General features: G+C 42.9%; 1 protein-coding gene across 4 annotated transcripts in view; it reads right to left on the reverse strand.

Moving 5' to 3' along the window:
- The window catches only part of INTS8 (integrator complex subunit 8), a 30736-nt gene extending 20798 nt beyond the window's left edge, over positions 1-9938 (reverse strand). Inside the window, exons 1-8 of one of the 4 annotated variants that reach the window (XM_081874087.1) lie at positions 9815-9938; positions 8783-8964; positions 8049-8226; positions 7211-7351; positions 6328-6399; positions 5842-5893; positions 814-996; positions 154-261 (exon numbers count right to left, since the gene is read on the reverse strand). In XM_081874087.1, coding sequence (XP_081730213.1) covers positions 154-261; positions 814-996; positions 5842-5893; positions 6328-6399; positions 7211-7351; positions 8049-8226; positions 8783-8912 — 864 coding nt within the window. In that variant the 5' untranslated portion in view covers positions 8913-8964; positions 9815-9938. Of the gene's footprint in view, positions 1-153; positions 262-813; positions 997-5841; positions 5894-6327; positions 6400-7210; positions 7352-8048; positions 8227-8782; positions 8965-9527; positions 9733-9814 lie in introns of those variants that run through there. The other 3 variants (XM_081874088.1, XM_081874085.1, XM_081874086.1) reach the window with 3 other exon arrangements.
- Between the last annotated feature and the right edge of the window lie 2192 nt (positions 9939-12130).

Below are 12130 nucleotides of genomic sequence, written 5' to 3' on the forward strand. Positions count from 1 at the left end.
AAGACAAAGGATCAGAAAACCCAAACAGGTAAACCCAAATAGCTCACAGGATATATCTAGTTAAAGTGAGCACTAGATTGCATTGCATGAATGTGAAATATTTGGTTACACATGCACAAACTGAAATGAGCTATCTATTGTTGAATGACTTACCTTCGAAATCAGTTCCTTGGTTCTAAAAAATTTCTCTCTGGCATTTCCATAAAGAGCAGAATCTGTGGAACCTTGCTGAAAATAGATGGCACCTAAATCGTAGCAGACCTGAAACACAAACAAGTAGCATTTCTTTCAAAATTATACTTTTTGTTTCTTACACTGTGGGAACATAAATCTATGTTGAAAGTGCAGGATATAAATTATCCAAACAAACAAAACTATGGTAGATATATAAAATCTCTGTGTCCGCCACAATCTTTGAGAAAAGCTTGAAGGAAAAGGTTGACTATGCTCAGAGTGTTGAAGACTCTGTGGTACATATTTGCTTAAATATGTGTTTTCCTTCTATTTCCAACAATTGGAAAATATCCAAATTGAATTTAGTAATAATTGGGAAAGGAACAGAGGCCTAGAGATAATTGTGAGACTCCAAATTTGAAGCTTACTTTTTGTAAACCACTTTGAAGTTTAATACACATTCAAGTGATATTTCATATTTAATTATTTCATAAAATGTATATAAGCTTAGAAGCCACAGGTAAATCAAGGAAGCTTGAATATAGAATAATAGTGGTGCTTTGAGGCACCATGAATTGCATCATAAGCACCACCACCACATTTCAGCAGCTATGTTTTCAGGCAAAATGTCTGACATACCTGACACTGCAGTTCCTCAGCACTGATGTTGAATCCCGCTGTGGAACTCTCTGTTTCTCCATTAACCGCACCAGGTTCCATGGCTAGCAAATCTAGAGTCCGTATTGTGTGAATATAAAGATCTTTATTTAATTTGAGTGCTCCTTCTAAGACCAGAATGGAATCAGCAGCCTGTTCTTTTAGCTGTAACGACCCAAAGAAATGTATGTATCTAGTTATTATTGCCACTTATTATTCAATGTGTTCATTATATTTAGAATATTTAGCAGAAAATTCTCCTTTACTCCATAAGCAGCATAGGATCTTACTAACTTAGTTAACCCCAAACAATAACCCTTTAATTTGCTTCCGGTTCAGATTAGCTTGCACACTTCAGAAGTAACACCACAGTCCTAAACATGCTCATCCAGAAGCATGAATTCAATCATGCTGAATTCAATCACAATTTTCAACCAGGCTTTGGCTGATTAAAATTATACACCAGCTTTAAATGTGCCTGTGAGAAGAGAAGATTATTGTTGCTTTTGTTTCAATTATTTACTTGTGCTTTTATCTTGTATTTTATTCTGTGAACCGCCCTGACATCTTGTGATGAAGGGTGGTAAATAATTTTAATAAATAAATAAAAATATGAATGAATGAGTGAATAAGACCAGTAACTTGTGAAAAGAGCCTGGCTCTTTCTTCCTGTGCTTTTGTGGCCTAGTTCCTTGCACCACAATACACATACATCAGAAAATTTCCTTCGGGGTGGGGAGCTGCATCTGTCCGGCAGACCAGATCATTATGTGTCCCACCCCCTTCCAGGTAGAGTTTGACGGGTCCGTCAACTGACCTCACAAATGACGCCAGGTGATCTTTTAGCCCAAAGTCACCTCTAGAAGCCCCCTTTAAAGCACTATTCACACAGCGCTTTGCATAGGGTTTTACAGACACTGCCAATCAGCTAATCCCTGAGACAGGTTTTTATCTATCCCATACCTGACATCGTATATGACACAAGGTGTAGGAGCAGGTGGGAATGACTTATCCAAAATGACCTGGCAGGCCAAATTAGGCCTGTGGGTCAGAGGTTCTCCACCACGACCTCCTTGAACAGACTCTTTCTTATAACATGGACCCGGAATTAGACCACAAATAAGAGGGCACCAACAGGGTCACAGGAAAATTACAAGAAAGATGGCGACTACGATACAGCAGCAGTGAGAAAACCTCCTTAAAATCTTAAATTGTTACCTATATAAGCTAATTAACTGAACTGAAGACAGTAGCTGCATGATAATCCAGAGGGGGGAGTTTACATTCAGCCTATATGCAGACTTACAGTTGTCTGAAGTGTAAAGGTAAAGCCGCTTCTGGCGAAACCAGAGCAGCACACGGAAATGCCGTTTACCTTCCCACCAGAGTGGTACCTATTAATCTACTTGCATTTTTTGGGGTGCTTTCGAGCTGCTAGGTTGGCAGGAGCTGGGACCAAGCAACGGGAGCTCACCCTGTCGCAGGGATTCGAATCGCCAACCTTTTGATCGGCAAGCCCAAGGCTCGGTGGTTTAGACCACAGCACCACCCGCATCCCAGCTGTCTGAAGTATAGGCCTCCCTGAAAGGAAATGATTCAGTATTCTTGGAAGATAAAGCCGGCAGTAGTCAAAACACGCCCCAGCCGCCCAAGCAGCTTCAACTATTAATGCTGATAAGAGGTTGCGGGAGGTTCAACTCATTCAAAAACAACAATAGTGTTTCTAGAGTAAACCTATGCTTAATTAAGCCGGCTGCTCTGTAATTTTCAATTGCCCTCTGACCAGTCTGGCACACTAACTGGTGGGAAGGATGATCAGGGGGGCAAACAAACGTTTTAAAGAAATTGAGGACTTCTTACCCCCTCCCACAGCTAAACACTCTAAGATCAGGATTTCCCCCCTCCCCCTCAACATGTCTTGCTACATCTGCACAAGTCCCCTTTCACAATCACTTTGCAGTGCTAGCTGAAGTACATGGAGATTCATATGAAGATCCTATCAGCATTATCAGGGAGCCCAACAGCAATCATAATAAGGCAAATTCAGAACCCCAGAAGGCTGAGACGAACCTGAGTGCTACTCAGGAGAACCCAGCTGAGCTGATTTTAATGACAGCTAAAACAACTGATTTGTCAAACTACATTCCAAAATGGATATTTTGATCAGTAAGGTCAAGCGGACACTCAATAGGGAGATCTACTCGAGTTGTCACAGGGTTTCAAAGGTACCTCCTCTAACGCCCCACGAGCGAAGGAGATAAACCAAAAAATTGAGTCCCAAACCTTGAGAGAACTCAAGCCAGAAGTCTGGCAGTGGAATGTAAGAGCAGCAACATTTAGTGCTGCAAGCAAACCAAGTCAGCCTTACGATATGCACCTATAAAGGGAGATTCCTACCTTGGTACACATTTCTATCAGCTAAAAGACACATGAGGTCTTTATTAGGGGAGCAAGCCGGTCATATATACCTGGTTAATGTGGAGTCTCTGATCTGCCCCAAACAAACACAGAAAGTTTTACTATCTTTCAGGAGTCCCAGTATCCTGACAATGTTACCATGTGCCAAGCCTATGTTGACCGCTATGCGAGTTTTTCCAACACAAGTTTTTTAAAAATTTGACTATATTGCCATTATTAGATAACCCTAAAGCAGTTGGCCATCACAACAACAACAAGAAGAAGAAGAAGACACCAATAAGGAGAATTCAAAATAGCCAAAGCAACCCCCCGCCCCGAATCAGAAAATTTAACCAAAGACGACTGCAACTGGGAGGAGAATTTGAAATGCTCTTTTAAAGACCTCCCAATGGAAGAGCAACAAGGGATTATCGGAAGGCTTGAACTTTTGAAATCCAGTCTTTTAAAGTTTTTTGCAGAGTTCAAAATTCCTACAACATACCCAATCAATTTTCAATCCAAGGAGTCTTCACAAAAACCCATTATCCTCAATACCACCTCACACAAGGAACTATTCATCAAAATACGAAACAACACAAGCAAACTCCAGTCCCCTTTGGCAAGCGACATCTCTGAGTCAGTGGGGGGGAAATGTTACAGTGAGGCAGCTATGGTCACAACATCAGCCTGGCTCTCAATGAGGAAGCTTGAGGATCAGGAATTGGGTTCACCACATAAGGCAGTAGCATCACTGCTTGTTGGAGTTCCTCATTTTGCTGCACTGATTCACCCAGAAACTTGGGTGAAGGACTTAGCAGCAGACGTAACAGCACATCTGCCCGCACAGAAGATGCAGCAACCGCGTATAGTACAGCTCGGGTTGCAAACGTGATCAGTGCGGGATGCACGTTCGCAACCCGCAGGCTTCACAACCCACAGTGGCGTGTCTGCACATGCGTGGGTTGCGATTCAGCACTTCTGCACATGTGCAGCTGCCAAAACCCAGAAGTAACCCATTCCGGTACTTCCCGGTTTCGGCGGTCCGTAACCCAAAAAAACACAACCTGAAGCATCTGTAACCCGAGGTATGACTGTATATAGGACACTTAATAGTGGCGTGGATCAGGGACTCTGAACTGTAGATCCTTACATAGGCGCCGACTCCATGGGGCCTGAGGGGGCCCGAGCCCCCTCAAAAATTCGTTTGGGGGGCCTCTGCCCCCCCAATAATTTAAGAAAATTATTACTTATAATATGCTTTGTAAAATCACAAAATTATGTTGGTATTTTTTATTTTCCTTGTTTGACGATAGTTACCTTTTAAAATACATTCAGTAATGAGTTAAAACAAATAATTATTACGGTAGTAAAAGAGGCGGCGCGAGTAGTTTTGCTCGGTGCGTGCGACTGGCCCAGCCCCTCTTTCCTTTTCCTCTCTTCTGCTCTCCCACCGGGCGCCTGAGGGAGAGTTACTTAGCGGTTCTGAGGAGCCGCTGTTGTTTCGGCAGGGGAAAAACCGCCGCCCGCGAACCGCCGAGCTCCCTCTCTCTTTCCAGCCTCTCTCTCTCTCTCTCTCTCTCTCTCTCTCTCTCTCTGGCCAAGGAGGAGAAGAAGCCCTTCAGCCAGTCTATGGCCGAGTGGCGGAGGTTCATCTACAACCCCAACAGCGGCGAGTTCCTGGGGCGAACGGCCAAGAGCTGGGGTGAGGAGGGCGAGCGAGCGAACGCGCGCGGGGAAGGGAGGGGAGGGGGCGGCCGGCACGAGGGGCGGTGGGAGGCGAGGCGCGGTGGGCACTTGCCTTGCCCACCGCGCATCTCTCTCCTTCTCAGTCTCTCTCCCTCCCTCAGCTGGCGAGGGGGCCACGAGGCGGGCGGCAGCAGCAGCAACGGGCCGGGAGCAGCTCTTAGAAAACTTTCCGGGGGAGGACCCCGGTATGGGCCCCCCCAATATTTTTTATAAGTCGGCGCCCCTGGATCCTTAGCACAGGAAATCTTAGAAACTAGTGTTCAAAAACCTGCTTTGCTGACATCGCCTGCACAGCGACGGCAGTCACTCACTGCTATCTGCCATAATGATAATAACTTTACAGAACAACTTAATGTGGGGCGGGGTAATTAATAACCATCTGTCAGAATGAGTACTGACACCAACATAATTACTTTAAATGTGAAGAGACTGAGAAATGTGGTAAAACAGGCCAGAATGGCAACATATTTATACAAAATGGACCCACACATAGTATTCTTGCAAGGAACTCTTAAAGCAGTTATTTACACAGTCATGGGTTGGGCAAAAATTTATAGCCAGTGTCTCCAATAAAGCAAGAGGAGTTGCTGCTTTAATACACTCATATCTTAATTTTCACTCACATCTTAATGTATTCCTTCCTTTTAATGAGATTGGAGCACATGATGTGTTACTCTATGGTTTTTATGAGCATGAGAATGTTTGGAATATATGCTATGGCAAATAAACTATTGAAAAGAAAAGAAAAGAAAATTACCAGGGGCCATATTTATCCAGGAAGGATTTAAATTCAGTACATTGATCCAAAGTTCCACATTTTTTCTTTAAATACCTCAATCCACATCTAGCAAAGAAAAAGGCACTTACTACTTTCAGGATATTTTCTGTTACTTCCTTTTCTTGCTGAATCTGATTCATTCTAAATAAAAAAGGCAAAAGCAACAATGAGCGTACCATTCAAAGCAATATTAAATGGATGCCCCTATATTTAGATTTCCAAAACAGCTTACATCTTTTGAATTTTTAAAAACAAGGTTTTTTTTGTTTTCTGAATATAATTTGCTCTAATAGGACCAGAACCTATTCTCAGCTACAACGAATTCAGTGGCAGGGTTCTTTTTAAAAAAAAAAGTTTACCAGCATGCGCGCGCGCGCGCACACACACACACACCCTTTAAAAAAAAAATACAGTAAAGTTTCAATTGACCGTGTAACCAACAATAATATTTAACGGCTGAACAATATTTATTGTAATGATCTATGATGTTAAACCACTTCTGTGTCTTGCTAAAATTAGAGTTAAGTTGATTAATATATTGCTTGTAAGGGTCTGAAACAAATGCACAAACTTACACATTTAACTGAGGTGGACCAGGTTTCACTTGTTTGACAGGAAAACTGCTTTTGACTATGGTCCTAATAGCCCTATTAAAAGAAAGTTAAGTGATAAGCATAGAGTTCAGTCATGGAAACAAACTGATTTTTAAATTGTTTCCCCCCCCCCCCCATTATGTTTTTACTGTAATTTTACTGGTGTTAGCTGACCTGAGCCCAGCTCTGGCCGGGGAGGGCAGGGTATGTATAAATAAATAAATAAATAAATAAATAAATAAATAAATAAATATCTGCTCTATCCATTATTTCAGCTTCAAACAAAAGTTTGTGCTACATTAAAACAGCACTCAAAGTGTGACAGAGTCACAAGTTATCAAAAAGCACCAACAGCCTATCTGATTCAAAAAAATATCATGTATAGTATTGCACATGAAGTTGCCAACTTTTTTCTTGCATGGCTCCTATGTATCAAAAAGCTATTTTACAAGGAAAAATATGTGAAACTTTATCCATGATTGCATATGCCCCACCCACAAAAAATGGCAACAAACAGATCTAAGACTCTACACCATATTTAAAATGGGATTGTGGTCAACCTCTCCTCCAATTCAATAACTTGACAGTATATCCCTATAATTTTCCTTGATCTTTTATGTAAGTTACAAAATAATGTTATAGTTAGCGATCTACATACACATTGAAAATAATGATTTATTACAACTGCTGGTTTAAATCTCAAAGAAAACTGCAAACCAATGTGCATACAACATTTTTGTCATAGGACTATTGAATTAGACCAGCTTAGTTTAAGCAATATAATCAAGATTAATTTAATCTTAACACTTTGTCTCCATATTTGAATTACGGTACATCAATGACACTCAAACAATGACGTTCTCACCATCTATTGTAGAGTAGTATTGCCATTGCTGTGGTTGGAGGTAAACTGGCAAGGTCCACATCTACATGCTTAGTTCCTGGAGGAACCTTACTAATGCACAGCAGTTCATTCAGCAGCATGTTCAATACAGGAACCGATAAGCTGAATAAAAGACCAAGGATTGCTAAAGTTACAGAATGGTACTTCGTTACAAAACTTCCTTAAAGCAAAACAGTGGTACCTCGGGTTAAGAACTTAATTCGTTCTGGAGGTCCATTCTTAACCTGATACTGTTCTTATCCTGAGGTACCATTTTAGCTAATGGGACCTCCCGCTGCGGCACCGCCACGCGATTTCTGTTCTCATCCTGAAGCAAAGTTCTTAACCCAAGGTATTGTTTCTGGTTTAGTGGAGTCTGTAACTTGAAGCGCCTGTAACCCGAGGTACCACTGTACAACTTAAGGTAGCATACATCAGGTTTCCAAGTGTTCTCCCATACAGGCGCTGACCAGACTTGTTTACTTTCAGCAGGCTTGCTGAATCATGATTAATAATTATTAATATAGCATTGTAGGTACTTTTTAAAGCATACATTTGTATTGGCATGTGCTCCTCTAAGACAACAAAAACAATAAAAATCAGAGAGAACGTGCACAACAGATGTAAATTTTTTTTAAAAAATGAATGCTGTCTAAACCCTGGGACCCTCCAGATGATGTTGGACTACAACTCCCATCAGCCCAAGACAGTATGGCTAATGGTGGGGGATAATAAGATGTTTCTGGACTACAATTCCCAAGAGCTGCAAGTTCCCCATTGATTATATGTTAACAGCATTAACCAAGAAGTCCACTGATACCTTTTCTCCAGTACATCCAAATCCCACTTTAAATGTGCTGCAACTTTCAGAGCAAGCAATTTTAAAATGCGGTTTCTCTTGTTATCAGGTGGAGGCTGGACCTGATTCTGCTCATTCACCAAAGGTTTGGAAGCCTGCTCCAAAAACTGAATGATTAGCTGAACAGGTGAGGGATCTACTGGACAGAAAAGACAGGTTTGGAAAAGTTTGATCTGAATGAAAATACTAGAGAAAAAGAGGTAACCAATACAAAGCAAACAACATTCTTTCCAGGATGAACGCACAGCCATTATTTTTTATTTAGAGAAAACAAACTTGTCTGATTATTTAATATTGATGAAGATTACAACCTTGCATTTATGGCCCTTTCACACATCACACAGACACAAACTCAGGTCTACCACCAAATGAACACTGTAACCAATCGTGGCTATGTTTATGATATGTGTTTGCAAATGTTTGCCCTATTTCTATTCAATACGATACCTTTTATATATTTTTGCTAAACACGAGCACACATTCATAATATGTGGCATTCCCTTAAGCTAAAATGCCATTGATTTCAATGGGATTTAAGCAGCTTAACTGTACAGCCACATTCAAGTGACAAGCAACAAATTTAGCTCACAACAAAAGAATTCCTATACATAGAACTAAGGAGAATCCTAACCATGCCAGCAGAAACAACACAGTCAAGCTCTCTTGTTTTCTGTAGATTTTTTGATATCACTAACCTGGCGAAACTTTTTTCAGATGTTTGTCCAGCAGAGACTCCTCTAGCAAAAACTCAAACCAGGATGTTTGGGGAGGTGTGCAAGGTCGACTTGAAGTGACAGCCTCTCGGTCAGCAGCTTCTGCACTCATCTTCCTCTCTGAAGTTTCTTTCCCTTTCTTCAAGCATTTGCTGGGCCAGCAGCTGCACCAGATTTAAAAGCAACATCATAACAGAACTTGGCTGCTCCATACAATGCAATATATTCCTATGACTGCAGAGTATCTAATCCTCACTGAGATCCACAACAAATTGGGATCTGGGGTGAGCAGGAACGGATCTCTTGTTTGTAAAACCTTGCACCAAAGCAATACACTCCAGAACCATCAAAACAAATGCAAAACAAATAAAATGCAAAACAAACAAATAGCTATTGATTGATTGATTGGTCTGAGCCGAACATCCACAGATCTCAGGGGCGGTTCACAACATGATACGCTTCTCATTAAGCTCCATTTCCATTTCATCTGCATCCTTACATGAAAACCAACAGAGAGTCCCTCATTAAAAAACATACATGAAGTGACTATTTTTTTAAAAAAGGATTTCATTGAGGCCTTTGCTTTTGTGCCCCGAGCTGTCTTCGCCATGTGCACTAGAGCTGTTATTATCAGCTGACACGTAGAAACGTTGCAAATGTTATTATCAGCTGACACGTAGAAACGTTGCAAATGTTGCAAACAGTGAGCTTTGCATAGAAGCGTCACCTTTCAGGTGTGTGTTGGCTACCACCCTGTTGCATTGATTGCATCTCACATACGCCGGGGGCAAACCATTCCTGCATCCAGACCCCGTTTTGGAGGGGCCACGGCAGCGGTGCAAAGCGACACACTGCGGGTCCTGCGGCACCACATACTACAGCGCCTCCTCCCTTGCATCCCTTTTATTTTGCAAGACCGCACCCCACCTATTTAAACATCCCATCCCTTCAGAACACCCCCTCCGCCCCACACCACTGGAGCCAGCGACGCGGCAGCCCCTTCGCCCTCCTCACCTTTGCCTCTGACCCTTTACAGGCAAATGCCTCCGCCTCCTCCTCTTACCTCCACCAACCAAAATGGCCGCCGCCTGCGCCGCTTGCTCTTATCCTGCCCGCCCTGCCTCGGGGAAAGGGGAGGGACGGAAAGCCAGCCGGCCGGGCTTTTGCTCCGCCCCGATTGTTGGATTCCGGCCAATCGAGAAGCGGCGGCAGGCCGGGCTCGGAAAGCGATTCGTCGCTTTCCGGCTGGCTCCGCCTCCGTGGCCGCTCGCCTAAGCATAGTGCCTTTTGTTTGCTTGCTCGCTCGCGCTGGATTCCACCCAGGAGGACCACGGAGCGCGCACGTGCGCGGCGAGCAGCAGAAATTCAACCGGTAGAGCTTCTCCCAGGGCAGCTGTGCGGCGGGTGAAAAGGTTTAATGGGTTGTTAATCCTGGGGGGAGCTGGAGCACTTATGCGTGCGTGTGTTTAAGACTGTGGAATCCTGCGCATTATCTTGGCGCGAGGTTCAGGCCGCTGCTCCGCTCCCTTGAGAGAAGTTGCAGAGATTTGTCTTATCATTTCTACACCGCCTGATTGCAAATATACGGATCAGCTGTGTCATCCACTATCCAATCGCGGATTTTTATAGTGGGCTGAGCTGACGTTGAGCAACAGCACCGACAGGTAGATAGATAGATAGATAGATAGATAGATAGATAGATAGATTCTTTATTGTCATTACACAAGTGCAACATTGCACAGTGCAACGAAATTGGATGCCATCCCTTAAAAAAAAACAACAAAAGCAAAACAGCAACAACAACCAAACAAACCACATTCCAGCCACACCCACACCCACACCCATCAAACTTCCAGGTCACACTATCGAGTTACAGCATTCAAAAAGGCCACAGCTCTTGGATAGAAACTATTTTTCAGTCTATTTGTCCTTGACTTGATGTTTCTATATCTCCTGCCAGAAGGCAGTAGTGCAAACAGACTGTATCCCGGGTGAGATGAATCCTGCAGGATGTTGTTTGCTTTCCTAAGACAACGGGAACCGTACAGTTCTTCCAAAGATGGGAGAGGATGACCAATAATCCTTTGGGCTGTGGACTCAGAACAAGTAAAAATAATAAAAACAAAAACAAAACGCTGAAAAACAAAGGGAGAGCACTAAGCCGCAGCGTCTATGCGCGCCGCCATCTTGGAATCTTGGAAATCAGGTGGGCGAGAGGCTGAGCAGAGTTTACAAACGTCCACTCCCTCATTTATTGCCCACCCTGGTAATAGTGGTTCGCCATCTGCTCTCTCTGACCCAGGTACCTGCAGCCTTTTTCTAATTTTCCCTCTTTCCTCCAAGCGAACTGCTCAGCACAACAGGTGAGCTCAATACCATATTCCCACCCATCAAGCATCCTCTGTATGTGTCAATGGAAACTACTCTATTCCAAACTTAAAAATGAAAAGTGTAATGCTGGTCGTCAGCAAAAGAGGTTTAAGGACTCTCTCAAGGCAAATCTTTTAAAAATGCAGTATAAACACTGATAATTGGGAAACACTGGCCTGCAAGCGCTCCAATCGGAGAACAGCCTTTACCAAAGGTGTCATGGACTTAGAAAAAGCATAAACTCAAGAGTGAAAAGGAGAAAAGAGCTAAGAGAAAGTCACATTTGGCAAAGCCTCACCGTGATCAATTCCCGGTCAGAAACCAATGTCCCCACTGTGGAAGGACGTGTGGAACCAGAATTGGCCTCCACAGTCACTTACGGACTCACTGTTAAGATTGTGTTCATGGAAGACAATCATACTCGGCCATGAGTGTTCGCCAAAGAAGTTATGGCTTGTATGTTCTCACCAGCTGGCCATTCCCCAGCACTCCATATCTCTGCAAGAATCTGGGTTAGTCACATACACACCCCTTCTGCTTCCTTCTGGCTCTCACATGGGAATCAACCTAATTAGCATCCAAACTTATGGGGGGGAGGCTCTAGAAGGAACAATGCCCTTTGGCACAGGCAAGCCCAACAGCATCAGACCCACCACCCAAAGAAGTGCTTCCCATATGCCCATGGGGAGCTGTAGGTTAATTCTATACTAATTCTACATTTTATTTGTGGTTCCTGCTGCCGTCCAACTGTTATTTTCTTCCCCTTATTTAGAAAAATGAGTGAAGATTTTATTGACGCCCAAGTACAAAAACAAAATAAAAAAATTCCTTCCAGTAGCACCTTAAAGACCAACTAAGTTAGTTGGTCTTTAAGGTGCTACTGGAAGGAATTTTTTTATTTTGTTTTGACTATGGCAGACCAACACGGCTACCTATCTGTAACAAGTACAAAAAGAGAGG

This window comes from Podarcis erhardii (assembly GCF_964252035.2).
Source record: "Podarcis erhardii genome assembly, chromosome: 8".
In the NCBI taxonomy this organism is placed as follows: domain Eukaryota; kingdom Metazoa; phylum Chordata; class Lepidosauria; order Squamata; family Lacertidae; genus Podarcis; species Podarcis erhardii.